Here is a 23409-nt window from a genome sequence, read left to right on the forward strand (position 1 = left end):
CAAATAAAAGCAGTCGGCGAACTAAAATTAAAATAGGAAAAATGAGGTAAGAGCCATTCATCAGCAAGTACCTCTGCTTTAAAAAAAAAAGGACTCTACGAAGGAAACACAAGCCAACATAGGGAAAACACTGGAGTAGGAAACAGTTTTAAGACGATTCAAGGAGCTTAAGTAGGGCTGTGGAGAACAACGACCAACGTTCACCGACACTCCATGCCGAAAATAATGTAAAAAATTCGAAGAAATTGTATTAGCTGACCGACAAGCGACCACCAAGCATTAGGCTGAGATCACAGCGGTCTCATTTGGCGGCATACAAAATATAGTATACAGACATACACACCCGTTATTTTGGGTTTGGCCGCAGTCTTTCTCCTATTTGTGGTGTGCCCCTTGATGTTTTTCCACATATGAAGGGATCTACACCTGCAGTTTTATGCCGTCCCTGAACCACAGCTGAGTTTTTATGAGAAGCTTTTTCATGGCGGAATTAAACTCGGAGGTTTGGGAATACATGCCGAGGCGCGACCGCTATTAGAAAAACCTCTTTCAGGTTTTTTCATCTTTTTGTGGATCGTGCCCCGAGCGCAGTTCAAACCCACGCACTGCTGAATAGCAGTCACGCCCCAACCCATTCAGCTACAGCGGCATACAAAGTTTATCCACCGAAAATTTGAGCATGAAAAAGGTTTCCGTGCGATGTTTACCAAAAATATGAACCAAAGAACACAAAAACGATCGTCCTCACATTTCAAGAGCTAAAATTGCAAAATTTCCAGATGATCCGAAAACTTTTAGTACTCATTTTGTAACCAAAGTTAGATAAAACCAGAGTACATCCTTCGAATTTGCGACGAAATAATAGTTCATGGCCTGGTAGAAAGTTTCCTCACCGAACCATAAGAAGTTATATAAGAGCTGGCGGTTATAGACTCAAGGTAATTTTTTTCAGGGATGCTTATTTACTTATTAATTAATTAAGTCTGAAGGCGAAAGTCACATTTCACACAGAAAATCATCGCCATATGCGCCTCACCAAACTTACGAATTCAAGCAAAAACCACGACTGAGTTGTCAGTGGATGCTAGTTAACCCAAGGGTTGTATGACTAAAAGACAGAGGTCTCACTTTTAATGCTTGGGTCCCTAATAAAATACATATAGGTTATGTTAGGTTAGATAGGTTGCTCTTAAAAAAAAGTTCACTCAAGGCCCACATAAATAATAATAATAATTTTGTATCTCTACAAGTAGTGTGCCTAATGGCCGACACTTCGACCCAAAGGATATTTTGTGTTTCATGATACTTCATATTTAGAAGTAGTTAATATTATACTAGTCCTATTGGTTGGCACTACTACCATGAAATGCAATACATAATCCCATGGTGATACCTAGGAAATATTCCCCCTATCCTGTTCTCACATATCCTTGAACCATCTCGTTCTTTTGCTGAAGCCACTTGATCTCTCCATCTTTATAAACTATCCATATCTCTGAAAGAATTGACTGCTTAGAAATGGTGTATCCCGCAAAGAGCGGGGATTCGCATAGCAAGTGCTGCATGAGCTCTGTCTCTTTCGCACGTGTACATTACCTATGGCAATCGTTATGTGGAGTTCCGAATCCGGCGGCCATAGAGCCAAATAACTCAGTAGCCCTTTAGTATTCCCTAAGCAGTCGTACGGTTGTTTTTGAGTGCCTCAGTGAGTACTCCGTTCTTTGCTGACTGAAGATTAGGGAAATAGCTTGTCTAGGTTAGGAAAAAGAGCTGCCTATATATTGGAAAAAACAGCAAACCCAGCAGGGATATTATGTTTGAACTCGAGTTTCCAACTCCTATATCAACTTACTCGTTACTTTATCACCAAATTCTAAAAACTCGGATACACTCGGCAGGCAAATTAAAATACAAACCTTCGAATGTTCCTCCGATAGTCGGTGCTACGTCACCGGAACGACCCGGATTTGTGTACGGCTAAGGATTGTCACTCCAACAGCATTCCCGGTGCATGTTTATACAACAACAACAACTACAAACCTTGAAATACACTTCTGATAGCTTTAAATTGCTTACCCTTTGGCGGTGGCAGACATGTAGAACATAAAATGATTTAACCCCCTAATTGTAGAACAAAAAAAAATTAAATATCATAGCAAACTTCGGAAAGCGACCTTTTCATAGCGGGCAGCTGCATGCTCGAGAAAATACTGCACTATTTCTATCAGAAGATGCCCATTGCTCAACGAGGCGAAGGCTCCTTAATAAGAGCATAACTCAATGTTCTTCTAGGTTGCTATCAAAGTGACATCTGTTGAAGAACAATTCGTCTCCTATACACCCCTGAAGACAACTTTATTAGCTCACCTAGTGGTGCTCATTTAACAGGGTCCTCTGAGGGGTAAAGAAGACTGAGCTGGTAAAGAAGACAACTCCTGAACCCAATAGGCTTGAAGCGAGAGGCAATAAACACTTACACCTAAAATACATTTACACGATACGATGTGATATAAAATATGATGGAGCACAGCAGTTCAGTTTATGTTTGGTGTTATTGTAATAGCACAGGCATCTCGCATAAATGTTTGGGGTGCACTGCTGATGTTACAGTCCTTGGTCGGATATAGTCCATGTCCTTTCAGCAACGTAAAAGCGGAAGTGTTCTGTTATATATTGATTTTTGAGCTGAAAAAATGGTCTACGATATAATTAAAAAAAAATTAAGAAAGTTCAAAATAGAATTCATGTCCATGATGACAATTATAGCTGAGAATGCTTGGCTATGGCATATCAACTGTTAGTTCAATATGTCTGGACTCGACATGGATTTCTCACAAAGGGATTTCTCATATCTTTAATAAAAAGCTGAGACTTATGTGAAAGAATTCCTTTGGTAATAAATATTTATATCCCCTTAAAAAATTTAGTTCGATGGCGAGTAAATATTTAAGTTATTTCTTTCAACTGAATTGGCAAATTAAATGTACTTGAAATACAAATTTTGTAGCTGCAAAGCAAGAAGAGACTTTCTTAGACTATTAATTCCTCGACAATCATTAAACACAGGAAGCAAGTCTCAGTAGGGCTTAGCTGGTAACAAAACAAAAAATGAATGTGTGCTTAAGCACTGCTTACTGCGTTCTTTGTAATAGCTTTTCGAGAAAGTAAAATAGCAGTAAAACCGCTTAAATTCACCACCGCAACTGAATCAAATGTCAAACATTTTAATTGAGCGGATTAAAATGAGCTACCACACAATCACTCACACACACATGCACACATCGTTCCATGTGTATACTTTTAATCTAACCACACGTACAAGCAAACACTCCACTCTGCTACATTTGCACTCAATTAAATGCCGACAAGAGCGGAAGAGTTGTGCATTCGCACATATAAATGCAGCTGATAGCTTGTATGTAGGTGTGCCACTACGGGGCAGCGATATATTTCTTAAATGAGGGGGCCATCTTACTAAGGATAAGCGCATTTTTTTTACGCGCATGCATTCAAACTACATTCTACATTTTTTTTTATTTGATTATGGATCTACAATGTTTACTAATTGTATTTGTCATGTTTTTAATAACCTTCTTCTTCTACTTTTCTTTATTTTTTTTTTCATTGCAGTTTCGCCCGAATCCATTGTGATACCCATCGTTTCGTGCATTTTCGGTTTCCCCATACTGGCATTGCTCGTCATCTGTTGTTTGCGACGTCGAGCGAAATTGGCACGTGAGCGCGATCGTCGCCGGAATTACGATATGCAGGACCACGCTGTGAGCCTGGTCAGATTTAGTCCCATACATAGGCTTAGTGAGTTGTTAAGTGTTGTATTGTGGTGTCTTCATTTTTAACTGCTGAATTTACATTCATCATGAAAATAAGGACACCTTTTGGGGTTTAAAAAGTACCCTTTTATCAAACTTTGAGAATGCATCTTTTAATTTTTTTTATTTATTACCTAAAGCTTGCTGCACTATTTTGGTACTTTATTAAAAAAAACTGAAAACTCTAGAAAATTAGTGCTAGAATTTGTTTTAAAGAAATAATATGCACGACAAAATATATTTTTCCTTTTAAAATTGTATGATCATTTTTTCTTCGTATGAAAAATAGTGGCTCGCAAGTATTTGAATGAATCGCCAATAATTTCCTTACGAAATTGGTTTGAAAATGTACGATATTATCTTAAAATATATTTTTCTCTTCGTAAGAATAATAGTGGCACGCAAGTATTTCAATGAATCGCCAAAAATTTGCTTACGATATTGGTTTGAAAATATACGATAATATCTTAAAGTACATTTTAAGTTATGCATAAGATATAAAAACTAGGGGCACGCAAGTATTTTCACAATTTGTCAGTAATTTTTTTACGATATTGCTGGGAAAATATACGATATTATCTTAAAGTACATTTTAAGTAATGCATAAGATATAAAAAGTAAGTATTTTCACAATTTGTCAGAAATTTGTTTACGATATTGGTTAAACGAAAGTATAGTATTAGTTCAGTTTTGTATTTTATAAAATAAACGATGGCGCGCAAGTATTTTAGTGACTATTGAAAATTTGATTTACGATATTGATACGAAAAATACGATATTAAATTTTTAATGCATTTTTAGCATTTTATAAGATAAATAATGGCGCTCAGGAATTTTAGCGTCTGTTGAAAAATTGATTTACTATCTAAGTGCAAAAAAAAAATACGATATACAATTTTTTAATGCATTTTTAGCATTTTGTAAAATAAACAATGGCACTCAGGAATTTAGCAACTGTTGAAAAATTTATTTACGATCATTTTTATGTATATCTGTCTCATCTAAACAGTTTTATTTCATATGTTTCATCAAAAATACTTAATTTTCGTAGCTTACTTTAGGCGGTTTTCCGAAATTGGTTTTTAGGGCATTTAAAAATAAAAACTTTGCTAGCTAATGTTTTATAAAATTTAGTTTTTTCGCTCCAAATAATATGAATTACTCTTTAAAAACGATATTAAATTTACAATATTTTTTTACGATATTTAACTGCCCCAAACTCACTTACTTTTATTCAATTTCATTAAAATTTCCAATTCATCTTAGCTATGGATTTTGATGAGAAGCTTGCGCTTGACAAAAATGCATTCAGATGTTTGGGATTGCCTGCCGATGCGTATCGCATTCTGGTCTAACCGAATAATAGTCAAAAGCCAAAGTAACTTCTCGTTTATCTATGTACCTGGAAATTATTATTTTTATTTATTGCCGCACAGCGCTTACACATTACGCCTGCCTATTACTTACTCTCGTGTTCCGCATTCATGAAACATTCATGAGCCACAACAGGCACTTTCAATATGTCGGAGTTCATCAGCTTAGCTGGCTGTCAGCGACAGACGTGACAACAGCGTCAACAATTACAACAAATGCGAGTAACTGCCGCTTGGTGCCTGATGACTCGCGGCTTTTAGCATCCCTGACAGTGCCTCTCACCTTGCGTGCTGCTTTCAGTAAATATTCCATGTCCATTTTTATGGCCGTAAGAGCGTTCGCGTGTATGTGGTATGTGAGCCTGTGGGAATGAATAGTAATCGCATTGGCACTTTCGCGACAGATCTACACACACATACATACACACTTAAGCGCTGGCATTACGTTGTGGGTATTTCGTTGAATTTAAGATATTTTTATTGCACTTTTGAAAGCATTTTTATTTCCAAATATTTTCCACTATCCATTGCTTTAAAAAAATTTAATTTTCCTACTCGCTCTACTTTTTTCTGCGACGGCAGAAGCTGAATTTTTAATATTTCTTTGAGTTTTTTATGCCTCTCACATATTTCTTCAACTCCTCATCGATTATCTGCTCCATTCGCCGCCACATTTCACTTTTAACGCATTACTCCTACAACTGAGTGGCATTACCACATCTTCCACTACAATTTCTCACGTTTCGCAAATAACATTTACATATTTGAAGTTCGATTCGATTGATTTATGATTATTAGGCATGCCGAGTAGCAGACTGGCGTTGTTCTTCAGCCTCATATTATTTATATACTTTCGCTTATTATACTTATACATTGTAATTTTTTATATACACTTGTGAAAGCAGAATTGTGCCTTCCATTGCCAATGTGGCCGGAAATAAAATTTACGATATAAAGAAAAATTAGGTAGATAAAAATCAAAAAAATGTAAACGCTGAGGAAGGATTGCTTATATAAACAGCAAAAATTTATAGACAAAACTTACGATATTATTTTTTAGTACGGTCATCTCTTATTTTGCTAGATTTTTATTTACATAGTTCTAAAAACCATCGATCATACTTGAATAAAGGTGCGATATTACACTTTTTATCTATGTTGGCGCTCCGAAAATGGTTTCATTTTTTATTTTAAAGTTTTAAATAGATTGTTAATAATAAAAATAGTTACGATATAAGTTTTTACGATATTAAGATTTTGGTTGTGGTATTTATATGTATATTTTTAAAGTGAAACCGGTTGCTGATAACTATACGACAAAGGGTTACGATATAAGTTGTTACGATGTTAAGATGTTCGTTGGAAACATTTCTATGTATGTTTGAAAAAAAAAATGGCTAATATAACTATTTTGTGAAATTGGTTTCTAATGAGTATACGGTATTAACATTTACGCTCCAATAAAGCTAACAAAACAAGTTTATTACACTTATATATATAAATATTTTCGTATTATAAGTATACACATCTATTACAATAGTAAATATACCGTTTACGATGTTAGCTGTACGATATTTTATTTTGCACCAAAAGTTTTCGTTTGCATATATATTTTATTTTCTTAGGTATGTACCTGCCTTATATAATATACGTTTTACGATATATTTTTAAACAGCGTATTAGCTTATGCATACCGATATCGTAAGCCAATTCTTGCATCTACTTTAATTTTGCGCACATTTGGTTTCTTCAAATTATTCTAAATATTTTGTTTGGGTTTTCTCACTCTTTCTATACACAGATTACCGACCGTCGCGAGCTATCAGTTTACGTCCTGAACGAAGCCTGAGTCAGGGTTTTACCTCCCTCGAACTCGATACCGTGGTGGAAGAGCGTTGCAGCGACGTGGAACAAACCCAAACGGAGATCCTTAATGCCGAATCGCCCATGGAGACGACCTCCTCCTATAAGATGTCCTTCTCAAGCTAACAATTAGCAGAACAACAAAAAGTGCAACAGCAACAGCAGCAGCAGCAACAACAACAAAAGCAACTACTACAAATCTCACCAACAGCAGCAGCAACGCAAATAAGCAGCAAAGTAACACACAAACGCTCCCATTCACAAACCAAATTCAAGATTCGCAAAACCGAATCTGTGCAGGAGACCCACTTGGGTGAAACACCCACCAAACGTGCCGCCAGCAAGAAACGCTTCTCTATGCGCAAATCACGTTCACTTGACGCGGAGGCATATACGTTGGCCTGCGTACAATCGCCGCTCTGGGCAACGCTAACGAATGCCCGGACAATCAATGAAATCCTACAGGACGAATACTAAAGAAATGATAGAAAAAGTTGGAGGCAGAAAGAGTGCGAGAGAGAGAGAGAGAGAGAGAGAGAAAAGGGGCCAAAAAGCTGGCGATAAAGGAAATGATTGTGCAAGAAACAGAAATAGCGTCAGTTGGGGGTGAGACAGTAAATTCCAACCGAAAATCATCATCTACATCCAAAAGCAGCTCAATTTTGGCATCCGCAATCCCATTAATCCATGAAGTAAATATAATTAAATTGGCGAAACAACAACAAAAAAAAAAACAAATAAACGGGAAGTGTAAAAAATTATGTACTTAAGAAAAAGTTTGCCTATGAAAAGAGAAGCAAAGTTATGAATATTTGGAGTATTCGGAATCATTTCTTGTTTAATGTGTTGATAGTTATTTTATTGAAAAAATAAATATAGCAAGCATTGGTAATGAAAATTATGTAGCATAGTGTAAAATTTAATTAAGAACTGTGTACTAAAGAATTTACTAACTATATTTGTATTATTTGAAAAGTTAATTAAATAAATCATTTAAATCAAAGAAAACTTTTAAAATGTGAGCGAATAAATTTAATAAAAATTCCAACTTTCGCTGGAATATCCAGAAATAGAAAAAAATGTTTTATTAATGACACAGAAAAATAATTTATTATCAAAGTTTTGGACTTCGAACACTTGGGTTCCTTATAAAGTTCAACTGAATAGAAATGAGAGTTCGGCTAGGTATGTCTGGCTAATCTGAATAGAACTCATATACTTGTAGACCACAAGGGTCCGTCTTGTTACCCGTGTTGTTGGAGTCATGTTCAACTTAGTTCGTGATACATATCTTGGCGAGTTGTTGTTGTTGCAGCAGCATAAATATTCCTCATACATATACAGGGAATGCTGCTGAAGTGACAGTTTTTGGGCAGATATAAATCCGGATGTGTCTTGGCGAGTTTTAATAAACAGTTTAATTTTTTGTCATCAATATCTTTCAGAGATGAAAAGTATACCGATCCCAGGCAATTGTAACGAGTTTTACCTAGAGCAGGACAGTGGCAAAGGAGGTGTTCTAACGCACCCCTTTCTTCTTCGCATAAGCTACACGCGTCATTCTAGACCTATCCCATTTGAGTTTGTCCCATCAGTACTCTAAACAATATTTCGCATTCCTTCCTTGGGAGTATTAAAATAAAGTTGATTGTTTTCGTGTTGCAAGTTCGTAGTATTGTTTTAACAATCCCGAGGGAGATTGAGTACTCCCATACAGACTATGCTTCTAGTTCCTCATCTAGTTCCGTCTTCCAACCTGAGAGTGTGGGATATACTTGTATGTTCGACGTACTCATCCCAGGCAAAGCGGGTGCCTGCCTTAGCAAGCTCGTCAACTCTCTTATTCCCCTCTATTCCTTTGTGCCCTGGTAACCAGTACATTTCAATAACAGGGCTGAAATTCAGTCAGGACATAACAATGGAAGGTCATATATGCCGCAATACTCCCCACATTATACGCAACCTAACAGGCAAAATCAAAATAGGGCAACCCCAATGGAGGTCGACCCTTCCATTTCGAACTTCGGACAGAGGACTAGGTACAACCCAAATTAGAGGTCACCGCAGGACTCCTCCAGAACTCGTCAACCGTTTCAGAGACCATTGCCCAGTAATAACCAGCAGAATTTACGAGGGGAAGCACACAAAAGACAACGTGAAAGCGATAGGCAATCGCTTATACCTAAAATTCAGAGGATAAATCATCTAAACCAGAATCTCGATGAAGGAAATTATTCTAAGAATAAAGTATAAAGCGAGTTTTTTGAGGAAATTCTTGCAGAGCTCGTCCATGGAAATGAAAGGAGTAAACAATTTATAGAAAAATCAAACTATGTAGCAGCAAAAATAGACAAGAATGTGGCGCAACAATTATGAGAGAGGAAGAGACCTGTAGAATATTAAGAAAACCTGCCGATCGGTCTCTAAACGACAATTTTTTTAAGCTAATCAAAATATATGCAATAGTTAGAAGGCTGAAAAAACGAATTTTCCAGAATTTTTTCTGCGAACACTTTTAAATTTATTGATCTGAAATTTTTTACACGTATTATGTTATCTTTTAACTGTATTTTACCACTTAGTATTAGTAAAAATATTTATTTGGAGGGGAGCTACAGCTGATCTCCGGGAGCTCCTCTCGAAAAAAACGTTTGGCGGCGACCACTATGTCTCTGAACTGGATCCTCTGAAATTAAAAAACCAATCAGATTTCGTTAAAGTAATGTTAAATATAGTAATTCGTTCCGCAAAAATATTTCCGGAAAAATTTCTCTCAAGATAGTAGTAGCCGTACCTTATATTTACTTAGTAAGCTAAGCTCCGTTCAAAGTACCTCTATAATGATTAGTTCGGAAGTAGTAGGGAACAGCTTAAAGTGCTGGCAGAGCGATAGAATTTTCATCTCATGTGGTTACCCGAGCGCTGTAAAATTCAGACGAGCGTGCAACTTTTGCTAGCGTAGAAGAGAGCAGGCATGTCGTGCCCACGACAGTCCGGAACGACCCGGATTTATATCCGGCCAAGGACTGTCACTTCAGCAGCATTCCCCGTACATATAAGGGGAACAACAACAAGAGGTCGGGCAACAATGATAGAGTGAAAATTTGTAGATTGAAAATCTGTAGCTACATAGGAAAATCGTAAGACCTACTCACGCTAAGAAGACGAGAAAGGTAGGTGATCGAGAGATATGTAAAAGAAGGTAATGGCTGTAACACTGGAACACTTCAAGAGGCCGAATTTCATTCTATGAATTTCATAGACTTTCTCTGGTGGAGTTAACCTAAGGTTTTTCATTGCACGCGCGCACGATGTAAGTTAACACATGACTCCCACGAGTGACACATGAATACCATGTGCAGACTTAGCCACAAATTAAATTCACACAACTGCAGCGGTAGGGATCATATTCATACTTACCGACAAGTGCAGACTACATCAACAACTCCATATTCATCTACCTATACAAACTACAACAACAACATTGGAATTCCACGCTTTTCAGACCAACAACAACAATAGAGTATTTGCCAGAAAAATAATTGTGCCAAGAATAGGGACAAGTTAGATTTTGATTTATAGTATAAGTTAAATCCAGTTCCGTTTTTGACTTGTAATAAAGAAGAGCGCATCGCGTAAAAACAAAAAACCTCCGGTTTTCTTTTTAATAAGCACATAGTGCTTTAAGGACAGCTTTCTCTTTAATAAGCACATAGTGCTCTAACAATAATTGGCGCCCAACTGGCAGAACAACTGAGCCTAACTGGAGTCAACGAAGGACACAACCAACTTGTTTTGGAAAAGGAAAGAATCAGCACGCAAAGCGAACGTGGGAGAAACCAACGGCTGCAGAAATGATTGTAATGTAAGTTAAATTTGGCAGATCAAGTGAAAATTAGTGAATATTTATTGTTAAGAATTTTTGAATTCATTTAATGAGTATTTGTGAATTAAAATTTTGATAAGAAAGGATTTCTTAAAAATTATTGTGAAAAGAATTTAGAAATTGTTGTGAAATTAAAACTTCCATAAGCAAGGATTCCCTAAAAATTTTTGTGAGAATTATTTTACGTTAATAGCGTTTCTAAAAAGAAATTTCCCTGTCAAGTTCTCAGTGATAAATATTAAAATGAACGAGGATCAGTTGAGAATAATAGTGACAGCCGCAGTTTCAGCTGCTACAGAAAGGAATAGAGCTTCGTTTGAAGCAACGATAGTACAACTAACTGATAGGCTTAGGATCCTAGAAACTCCGACTAGGGTTGAAGAATATCAACCAGTAATAATAGATCAAACTGTGCGATGTGAATAGTCTCTAGAAATCGTAAAGTCGCTGCCCGAATTTAATGGCGACAGGACGCGGTATGTTAGCTGAAGGCAAGCAGCATTTGCAGCTTATAAACTGTTTGAAAGTTTCGACGGTAGCTCCAAGCACTACCAAGCTGTGGCGATAATTAGAAACAAAATGGTCGGTTCTGCCGATCAAGTGTTGTCGTCATTCAATACGGTTCTTAATTTTAAGGCAATTTTTGCACGTCTGGACTTCACATACGCGGACAAAAGGCCAGTTTATTCAATTGAACAGGAAATGTCGACTCTACGCCAGGGAAAATTTTCTATTGCTGATTTTTATGATGAGGTAGAAAAGAAGTTAACGCTGATAATAAATAAAACAATAATATCACACGAGGGTAACAATGAGCTGATTAGGTCACTATGCCAAAAATATAGGCAAGACGCTCTGAGGGTGTTTATATCTGGTTTGCGTAGGGCTATGAGCGATATAATGTTTTCATCGCAGCCCGCGGATATGCCCAGCGCCTTAGCACTAGCACAGGAGTTGGAGGCAAATCATGCGCGATATTCATTCGCCAATTCTTTCATTAACAGGGCTGAAATTCAGTCAGGACATAACAACGGAAGGTCATATGTGCCGCAATACTCCCCACATTATACGCAACCTAACAGACAAAATCAAAATATGGCAACCCCAATGGAGGTCGACCCTTCCATTTCGAACTTCGGACAGAGGACTAGGTACAACCCAAATTGGAGGTCACCGCAGGACTCCTCCAGAACTCGTCAACCGTTTCAGAGACCATTGCCCAGTAATAACCAGCAGAATTTACGAGGGGAAGCACACAAAAGACAGCGTGAAAGCGATAGGCAATCGCTTATACCTAAAATTCAGAGGATAAATCATCTAAACCAGAATCTCGATGAAGGAAATTATTCTAAGAATAAAGTACAAAGCGAGTTTTTTGAGGAAATACATTTTTTAGGAAGAAGTCGCTCTTGCCATATGTAAGCAGGGAGCTGACAGGGCGACCGATAAAGTTTTTTATTGATAGAGGAGCGGGGAAGAATTACATAAAATATGATGATAATTCAATGATAAACCATTTAGGGTAGAGTCAATTCATGGCACCGCCGAAATAAATGAAAAATGTGTAGTGAATATTTTCGGAAGGAATTCGGTTTTTTACCTCCTTCCTGATTTAAAAACATTTGACGGTATTATAGGATTTGATTTTATGAAAGAAATTGAGGCAAAATTGGATTTAAAAACAGGGATTTTGCATTACGAAAGTGGTCAGGAAAAAATAAGATAATACGACTGTAAGGATGTGAATAGTGTAATATTAAGTGGAAATCCTACAGTTAAGTCAGATGATAGTGATATGATTTCACTTATTTTAAAAAGACACTCAAAGGCTTTTGCGAACCCGAATGAAGCATTGCCGTTTAATACGAACGTAGTTGGCACAATAAGAACTGTGGATAGCCAACCGGTGTATTCCAAGTCGTATCCATATCCAATGGCAGCTTCAAAATTTATAAATGAAGAAATTTCGAATTTACTCCGAGATGGAATTATTCGTCCCTCTCGATCACTCTATAATGACTCTATTTGGCTCGTCGATAAAAAGGGATACGACGACAATGGACAAAAGAAAATGCGCATGGTAGTTGATTTTAGGAAATTTAATGGGAAAACAATTTCTGATAAATATCCCATTCCGGACACTTCTGTCATTTTGGCAAATATGGGGAAATCAGTTTTTTTTACAACTCTCGACTTGAAATCTGGATTTCACCAGATCAAGCTTGCAGAAAAGGATAGGGGAAAAACCGCATTTTCAGTGAATAACGGGAAGTACGAGTTTTATAGGCTTCCCTTTGGATAAAAAAATGCTCCAGGAATTTTTCAAAGGGCGATTGATGATATTTTAAGAGCAGAAATCGGAAAATGCTGTCACGTCTACATTGACGATGTGATTATTTTCTCTAGCAGCAAGAAGCAACACTATAAAGACATAGAAAGAGTCCTTACGAGACTTTATGAAGCAAATATGCTGGTTTCAGCAGAAACATCCAAATTTGTAAGAGAAGAAGTTGAATTTTTAGGCTCCATTGTTTCAAAGGAACGCATCAAAACATGTCCTGATAAAGTCAATATAATCAATTATCAAATTCCTAGTACGCTTCGTGGTCTACGATCATTTTTAGGATTATCAGGCTACTATAGAAGATTTATTAAGGATTATGCTTCTATAGTAAAACCCCTCACGAAATATTTAAGAGGAGAAAATGGCTACATAATTAGCCCTTATCAATCATCAATCAAAAAATGTTAAAATTAAACTGGACAAAGACGCATTGTTGTCTTTTGAAAAAGTAAAAAAGATTTTGTCCTCGGAGGACGTGCTTCTTCTTTATCCAAATTATAGTAAACCTTTTGATCTAACGACAGATGTGTCAGCACATGCTGTTGGAGCAGTCTTATCGCAGAGAGGTAGACCAATCACTATGATTTCCAGGACGTTATCATCCATCAAATTACGCAACCAATGAAAGGGAACTTTTAGCAATTGTATGGGCTCTCCAAAAACTCCGAAATTATTTGTCTGGAGTAAGGCATTTGATTATTTTTACAGACCATCAGCCCTTAACCTTTGCTGTTTCGGACAAAAATCCAAATACAAAGATTAAGCGTTGGAGAGCGTTTGTCGAAGAATTTTCTCCACATTTTTTTTATAAACCCGGGAAAGACAATCTTGTTGCCGATGCGTTGTCCCGAAGATTCTACATCCGTCACGATGCATAGCGAAGAATGTTTATCGGAAGTAATTCCAACGGTTGGAAACCCAGTGAATTCATTTCGGAATCAAATAATCCTAGAAAAAGGGAATACTTCAACAAAAGTTACAAAAATTATTTTCAAATCCAGGATAAGACATTTAATCACATGTAAAACATTGTAGGATCTTATGGCGATAGTTGGGGAATGTATTAATCCTGGCGTTGTAAATGCTATCCATTGCGATTTACTGACCTTGGGCAAAATTCAGAATGAAATTGTAAGGCAATTTCCATCAGTAAAATTTCGGTGTACTACGAAAAGTGTAGATGATATTTTTAATGAGGACGACCAGAATGAAATTTTAATAACGGAGCACACTGGGGCACACCGCTCTGTCCGGGAACACTTAAAACAAGTTTTGAATGACTACTATTTCCCAAGCATGCGAAAAAAGTTAAAAGAAATTACATTGAACTGTAAAATTTGTAAAGAAGCCAAGTATCAACGACATCCGGTTAATCCTGAAATGGGAAAGACCCCAGTGCCATCTCGTCATGGGGAAATGTTACATATGGATATTTATTCTACTGATAAACACTATTTTTTAACTTGTGTCAAGAATAGCCAATTTATATTTATTACCTTCAACGAACCGACGACCACTCTTTTCGAACGTCAACCAGCGAATGCCCTCTCACATGCAAACTGTCGGTGACAGCTCGGCCTTTCCTGATATTTCGTCCTGCATGGACGGATCTTCTTCGTCATCATGAATGTCTAATTTTGGACTATTAGCACACCATGGTTTGAGATTATCGGCGGACAGCACATTGCAATAGCGGCGCTGAGTGACCATCGTATCCGGTAAATCTTCCACGATATAGCGGTCGTAGTTTAATACCTTCGTCACCTGGTATGGACCCTTGTACTTAAGATCGAGTTTGTGGGATTCACCCGTAGCTGTAAACACATTGTCAATTACCGCCAAGTCGCCAACTTCATACTTGTGCGGTTTCTGATGTCGTTTGTCGTATCTCTCTTTCCATTTATTACGTTCGGTCATAATATTGGACGCTGCTATGTCGCGTTTCTCCTCCATGTCTGACACATGGACAACTTCATCATGCATAGCTTGGATCATTCGGTTGTGACTAACATCCCTTGGATCGAAGTAGAACACAAGTTCGTTTGGGCTGTATTTCGTTACCTCATTCTTCTGCGAATTCATATTCCATTGGATGGCCATCAATGACTCATCCCATACCTTGTTATTTTCCACTGTACATCTTAGAGCGTTCAATAGAGTTTTATTCGCGCGCTCAACCTGCCCATTGGCTCTTGGAGTTCTGATAGCGGTTTTGACATGCTGGATGCCCTTTTGGTTGAGAAAGCTCTCGAACAGCTTCGACGTGAAGGCAGTACCACAATCCGATGTAACACGCAGTGGTTGCCCGAAAATAGCCATTACTTCTTCCATTGCTTTGATTACTGGCTCGCTCTTAGTATTTCTGACAGCTTTGAGCAGCACATATTTGCTGAATCCGCAGACAATAACCAACACGTAGACGTTTCCCGATTTACTCCTGAGCAATGGACTCACATGATCGATGTGCAAACGTCTGAATGGTATCGGTAGTACATCGGCAACATGAAGTTCACTCTCCCTCTTACCTCCCTTGACCTTATTCAAACAACATTATTCGCAAGCCGCAATATATGATTTCACGTAACGTCGCATTCGTGGGAACCAGAAGTGCTTTCTAAGACGGTCTAATGTTTTCTCCAGTGCAAAATGTCCTGCATCATCATGACTTGCTTTCACTACCCGCCATCGCACTGCCTGTGGGACAACGAGTTTGTAATGCTCCTCCGCCTTTCGGAATAACCGTGAATTTCGCATGGCATAATCTTCTTTCAGCTGCTTTAGCTCATCTTCGTCTGTCTCCTCTTCGCCTTTGATAAGTGCGTATATTCGTCGTATTTTTTTATCTTGTAGTTGTATGGTGGATACCCAACTCAGTTGTGGTGCCTCGGTTAAGGTTCAATACCTTTTCTGCAACAGTGTTTGTACTTTTCGATATTTCAACAGGCGCTCGACTAAGTGAGTCTGCGTGCTGCATCTTAGACCCAGGTCGATATTTACATGTAAAATCAAATTCTTGTAGTCTTAACCACCACCTGGCAATGCGCGGCTTCAATGCTGTAGTGGACTTAGTTGTTGCAATTGCATTGCAGTCCGTTCGTACAACAAATGGTGTGCCGACTAAATAAACTCGTAATCGTTCAAGTGTCTCTACGATCGCCAATACTTCTAATTCATGTGATGGATACGTAGACTCAGCTGCATTACATCGTCTGCTGTAGTAGTGTACCGGCTTCCAATTCTCGCCGTCTAGCTGTAACAACACTCCAGATAGCCCTACGGAACTAGCGTCGGTATGTACTTCGTGGCTCTTTGTTACGTCAAACAAAACTAACACCGGCTGAGTGCAAAGTGCATGTTTTAATTTTCCAAACGCTGTGGCATGTTCGTCTGTCCACACGAATGTTTGTGCCTTCTTTAGTAACGTTGTTAGCGGCGTAGCGGTACTACCATAATCTGGTATAAACTTCCTGAAAAAACCTGTTAAGCCAAGGAATCGACGGACTTCACTTACATTAGTGGGTTGAGGAAAAGCTTTAATTGATTTTGTTTTCTCTTCACCAGGCTTAATACCATCTTGGCTTATGACATGGCCTAAGAATTTAACATTTCTTGACATAAAAGTACATTTACTTGGTTTTAACGTGAGACCAGCATTTCGTACTGCCTCCAAAAACTCGGCTAGGACATCAATACCTTCACTAACATTCTTTGTTGCAATTATAACCTCGTCAACGTAGCTTATAATTTTGTTTCGGCTTCTCAAACCACGTACAAGTTGAATAATCATCTCCTAAAATATCATTGGCGCATTTCGAAGTCCAAATGGCATTACATTATACTCGTATAACCCCTCAGGTGTCAAAAACGCTGTGAACTTCTTGCTCTCCTCATGTAATGGAATTTGATAATATGCTGCAGTCATATCAAGGGTGGTGAAAAACGTATTACCCCCAAGCTTTGACAACTGCTCTTCTACTATTGGCATTGGAAATTGTTTCTTTATCGTGACCGCATTCAGTGCCCTAAAGTCAACGCACATTCTATCTTCCCCATTTGACTTCTTCACTATTACAACTGGAGCTGCGTAAGGCGATGAGCTCTGACGAATTATATTGTGCTTAAGCAAGTCGTCAATTATCGTGGAAAGTACAGGTCTTTGGATGAACGGCACCTGGTACTGCCTACCTGTAATTGGTTTCTCGGTGCTGACAAGGATTTCCATAGTTGTTGTTTTACAACGTCCAAGCTTTCCTAAATCTTCTGCAAAACAATCATCGTATTTTTCAAGTAAATGAAGTACTTCATGCATTTCATCTTTACTTAATGATACGTCCACATTAAAACCGTTTGCAGTATTTTTCTGTATTTGCATATTTCCCGACTGTATAACTAATGAACAATCTTTTTGACACAAAACATCTCGTCCAATGAACAGATCGTATGGCATAAACTCATCGGGTACTATCTGCAATTTCGTATTCAGTGCGATGCCTTCTATAACTAAATTTACTTCAATTTCTTCTTTGCTTCCAACGCTTGCACCCCCAAATCCCTCTAACTTTCTAACACATGCTTTCTTTTCCGCATTGGTTGGTACTTTGGATTCGGATATGAGTGATGTGTCGCTGCCAGTATCGATAAACACCGAATACTGGTCACCATTCAGCAAAACATTTGACATTAACGGTGGATATAAATTTTCAGTAACTACCTTCGCAACCGTTGATTTTTCAAAGCGGCAAGACTTAGAATCGTGTCCCACCTTGCTACATTTTGCGCATCTTTCCTTTCTTGGAGGCTTTGGACATTTTGCTGCAATGTGTCCATACTCGTTGCAATTAAAACACTTTATAGATTTCTTCTCTGTAGCAACATAGCGCGTTACCTCGTTTACATTTCTACTACCACTATCTGTACCTTTGAACGCACAATATACATCTGCTAAACTATCAAGAGAACGCAACAAATCGTTACACGTTGATAATTTCATTGCCAAAAGGGTGCGTGTTAAATTACTGTCATTTAGCCCCCGAATAATATATGTATTGATTGATTCTTCATCAACCTTACCTCGTCTACCAATATTTAACATAGCGTAATAGTATTGACTCAACGTTTCACTTGTTCGCCTCTTTCTTCGTGATAATATCATGTGCACTTCTGCCGTACACATTGTGAAAGGAAAATCTGTTTGAAATGCTGATACAAAAGCTGACCATCGTTGAAATACGGTTTGTGCATCGAGCCATTATTTGGCCACCCCTTTCAACTTTGATTGAGCGGCTAACAAAATTTCTTGTTCAGACCATCCGTATGCTTCTCGTAGCTGTATAACTTTATCAACAAACTGTTTCGATGTTAAAATCCCTTTTAAGGATCAAAATCAGGTAATAACGCGATGATGTCGTGTACTGCGCTTCTTTTCCATTCACTTTGCGTCGTTGGGACTAACAATGGACGATCTACTGCTATTGGTGTACTACTAATATCATGTTGTGATAAACTCCTTGGTATTTCAGCGTGAGCCTCTGTTGTGGCAGTTGAACGGTTATCGTGGCAACTAACTTCTGCTGGAATCGTTGTGGCGTTCGACGGTGTTAACGTTTGCCTTATCTGTACTGTCACCAAATCGTTTACAGACTTAGCTAGCCCCGCAATAATACCACGCATTACTTCCATTTGCTTCTGCATAGCTGTAACCTCGCTGCTTACCTCCAACTCTTCTACATCAACTTCATCAGCTCCGTAAATTTCTGTCAATTTCAGAATTTTTGCTGCTTTGTTGCCCATTACCGTTGCACCTTGATTTTGTAGCAATTTGTTGATTTGATCAACCCTTAAACTGTTTAATTTGATCATTTTTCCCATATTATAGTGTAATTAAAAATGAAAAAAAACCGGCTTGCTTTAAGTTCTTCAGAAATTCACTTCTAATTACGTTGGTTTTTCTTGAACGTCTACTCGTTGTTATGCCCGTATGGCTCACAATAATTCCCCTCAATAGAATTCCAGAACGTTCTTCAATATTGCAGCTATAAACACCACTGCACGTTGTACGTTGCTCTTAAGCCGTTGCAAAAACACAACACAAAAAACCCTACTCTTGCTTTTTGTTTTTGCGTTCTCGCCGTTTTATTTGTATCGAAGTCGTTGCAAACGCACAAACGAAACTTCTGCTTGTGTTTTTACTCTCGTTACTTCGATCGTTGATTCGTTTGCGTTTCGCTTTTGTTGTGTACGTATACAAAGTCACTCGTCGTTGTAACTTTTCATATGTAACTGTTGCAAATGATCTCTTAAATGTATTAAGAGACGTTTGAAGCAAGTTTGTTTGCTCTTTTCCTTTTTTGTTCGCTGATTCGCTTACTGGTGGTGTCTTCCCCCTCGCTTGTGTCGTTGATTGAAAATTCAATTCGTATGTAGGAATGGATGTAAAATACATATGTTCATCCCACTTCTGAGATGTCAAGAATAGCCAATTTATATTTATTACCTTCAACGAACCGACGACCACTCTTTTCGAACGTCAACCAGCGAATGCCCTCTCACATGCAAACTGTCGGTGACACTTGTGTAGACAAATTTTCGAAATTTGCCGTTGTTATTCCAATCAAATCCAGCGCCATTGTCGCCGTTAAACAGGCTTTATTACAGATTCTTAATTGTTTCGCAAATACAAAAAATATAACATTTGATAATGAAAAATCTCTCAACTCTCAGACCGTTAGGTCCCTTCTAAAAGATCATTTTGGAGCGGGCGTTTTTACAACCGCTCCTTTCCATAGCAGAACAAATGGACAAGTGGAAAGATTCCATAGTACTCTTACAGAAATTTCTAGGTGCGCTAAAATAGAGCAGGCAATAGATGACACTGATGAATTAGTACTTCTTGCCAGTTCAAAGTACAACAGGTCCATTCATTCAGTAACTGGATGGAAACCGATTCAGTTAATTTCTTCCATGTCAACGTGGCTTAAAACTGAAATTAAGGCGAAATTAATAAAAGCTCAGGAAAATTAGTTGGAAACACACAATAAGGATAAAGTGACGCGATTTTTCAATCCAGGAAATAAGGTCTATGTAAAGACTAATAAAAGAATAGGCAATAAGTTCTCCTAAGTTTTTATGGAAAAAACGGTACAGAAGGATTTAGGATCGACCGTTCTAATAGATAATAGGAAGGTCCACAAAGGCAACCCGAGGTAATAAGTTTTTTTTCTCTTTCAGATTTTTTATACTATTTTTAATTCAAGGGTTGTACGGTAAAATAACGGACTTTTCACAATCGAACTATATACCGATATCGGACGGGCAAGCTGCCAATTATGAAAATTTTGACTACATGACACATTGTACAAACCTTACGACTTACCGTAACGTTGTAGAGGGAACAGAAAATATACTTCACGTTTTCCCTCAATCTCATATGATACAAATTCTCCAATCGGACATGGAACACATACTCAGACTGATGGGCACACTTCAGATTCATCATTGACATGCACGAAGTATAAATATAATTGGTACAGCACTCAAATACATAGGCGGAACCCCGCATTTTGACGACTTCAATGAGGTAAAATTCAGAGAAAGAGCGCTCATTGAATCTAATGAACGTCAATTCACTATTAATACAAAGATACAAGTACAAATTAACCGACTTACTGATAGAGTCAACCAAATTTTAAGAACTACCAAGGAAAATAAAATAGATACAGGGAATTTATTCGGATTATTGACGGCAAGAAACAGGGCAGTTATAACTGACTTAGAGAATATAATTTATTCTATAGTTTTAGGGAAAGTAAATATAGTAAATCCTATTATTCTTGACACAAAAGAAATTTCAAAAATATTAATCACTGAGCTCGCTGCAAATGTTAGTATAAGTGATATTATAAGTAATTCTACCTAAGTTGAAAATTTTTGAAAATAATGAATTAATTTACTTTATAATTAAGTTTGCAAGAATAAAAAAATTATGCAGTTTAGTTAGGGTGTTTCCAGTGGCACATGATCAAAGGACATTATTCTTAGAAACTAATAAAGTTGCGGACTGTGGAGACTCAACCATTCCTGCCACAAATTGCACGACGGCACTAACAGCTAAATTTTGTAGAGTAAAATTAGATGCGACGTATGTGCAACAACTGTTTAACAATCACAAAACTACATGTAAAACTACATTCAACCAACTCGAAGCAGTTGCCGAGGTAGACAATGGGGTAATTATAATAAATGACCAAACTGTTGAAGTTCAAGAAGCAGACAATTCATCAGTCACGATATCTCGCACCTTTTTAATAACTTTTGATAAAATAATTCACGTAAACGGTACGACTTTTGTCAAAGAAAAAGCAATAGCAACACTCTACCCGGGAGTTCCCTCAACCCAGTTTGTGAATTTGACGGAAGATTTGGAAGTTTTAAGCTTACCGTACCTACACAGAATCAATTTGAAGAATCTTGGATACATTGAAAAATTACATGACGACATTCAAACTCGTTCAATTCAGGGAGGATCAATACTAATTATCATAGTCAGCGTTGTTGCCATAATCTTTGTAATCAAAAAATGCAAAGCAACCAAAGTGAAAAAGGATAAGATAGAAAGAGATGAGATAGCAGCAAAGATCATAAAAGCGGCCGAGGACGGCCTAAATTTACGAGGGGGACAGTTAACACATGACTCCCACGAGTGACACATGAATACCATGTGCAGACTTAGCTACTTTGCATTAGCGTGGGGAAGCTAAACTTTTCATGGTCCCACAAATTAAATTCACACAACTGCAGCGGTAGGGATCATATTCATACTTACCGACAAGTGCAAACTACAACAACAACTCCATATTCATCTACCTATGCAAACTACAACAACCACATTGGAATTCCACGCTTTTCAGACCAACAACAACAATAGAATATTTGCCAGAAAAATAATTGTGCCAAGAATAGGGACAAGTTAGATTTTGATTTATAGTATAAGCTAAGTCCAGTTCCGTTTTTGACTTGTTATAAAGAAGAGCGCATCGCGCTAAAAACAAAAAACCTCCGGTTTTCTTTTTAATAAGCACATAGTGCTTTAAGGACAGCTTTCTCTTTAATAAGCACATAGTGCTCTAACAATAATTTGTATAATCACATTCGCAAACCATCAAAAAACTTCCGAACTTATTCAGTGACCTTAAAAAGAAGGGATTAAAAAGCTTTTAAGCTTCGTCATATAGCTTTAGTAAAGTCCTAGAAGCTTTCTAAGTTTTCAATGAAATTAACTTTGACAAGAAAATCGTTGATTAGGTGACCCAGCAATCTGCTGACAATCAAATACTGACGCGAATTTGGAACTGTTTGGAGCAAGCCTGTTGAGCTTTCCTCTCAAGTGTTCAAGTTTATTTTGCATATATTGCACAAATTTCATACACTTATTTATTTACACACAGATTTTCTTTTTGATTAGGGGATGTTGAACTTAAAAAAAACTATTGTTAATAAGAAATTCGAAATTATTAATATGTAATAAGAAAATAGAATAAAAATAAAAACGAAAACAAAAATATTTATTAATTAGTACTAAATAAACTTATGAATAAGAAATCAGACCATACAATTTTTAAAAGACACTCTTTCTAAAAAAGTTGACTACTAAAATGTGTTGAAGAAATTTTTTGTCATAACGATGACCACCGAATTGGCCCCAGAGATTTCCTACGCGATCATCGGCATCCCCCTCACAATTGTTAAAGGAGAACTGCACACATTATTTCTCAGGAAAGCACAAAAAAACGGGTGCTCCATTTCTTTAAGTGCTATTTCGAAAACCCTTTGGCCCCAGTACAATATACGAAGGACTCAGAAAGTCCTTTGGACTCCTCGCCTTTCAATTTCCAAACTCGTAGCTGAGTTTACCGGTCACTGGACGATCGGCACACACACGAAAAAGCTAGGGTTACCATTTAACCCCCATTGCAGAAGCTGCGGGACCTTTCAGAGAATGCTGGACGACTAAGGTTACTGGGTGATCTTTTCTTCGACAGCCTGGGGCAGTGCGCCAACCTAAATCCCATCAATCTTCTCCATTATAACAACAACTCTGGCTGGCTGTAGATATCT

At 37.6% G+C, this 23409-nt stretch overlaps 2 protein-coding genes across 5 annotated transcripts in view; both read left to right on the top strand.

Moving 5' to 3' along the window:
• LOC129237597 (mucin-2-like) overlaps positions 1-7291 on the top strand; it is a 47961-nt gene extending 40670 nt beyond the window's left edge. For 2 of the 4 annotated variants that reach the window (XM_054872429.1, XM_054872430.1), the window contains exons 3-4: positions 3631-3816; positions 7005-7291. In XM_054872429.1, coding sequence (XP_054728404.1) covers positions 3631-3816; positions 7005-7192 — 374 coding nt within the window. In that variant the 3' untranslated portion in view covers positions 7193-7291. The remainder of the gene's footprint in view (positions 1-3630; positions 3817-7004) is intronic. The other 2 variants (XM_054872431.1, XM_054872432.1) reach the window with 2 other exon arrangements.
• Positions 7196-8079, top strand: LOC129238410 (uncharacterized; the record flags this gene model as incomplete). The annotated part of the gene is made up of 1 exon (XM_054873434.1): positions 7196-8079. A coding segment is annotated over one exon (348 nt), but the record flags the coding sequence as incomplete, so codon positions are not given.
• Between the last annotated feature and the right edge of the window lie 15330 nt (positions 8080-23409).

This window comes from Anastrepha obliqua, chromosome 2, assembly GCF_027943255.1.
Source record: "Anastrepha obliqua isolate idAnaObli1 chromosome 2, idAnaObli1_1.0, whole genome shotgun sequence".
NCBI lineage: Eukaryota > Metazoa > Arthropoda > Insecta > Diptera > Tephritidae > Anastrepha > Anastrepha obliqua.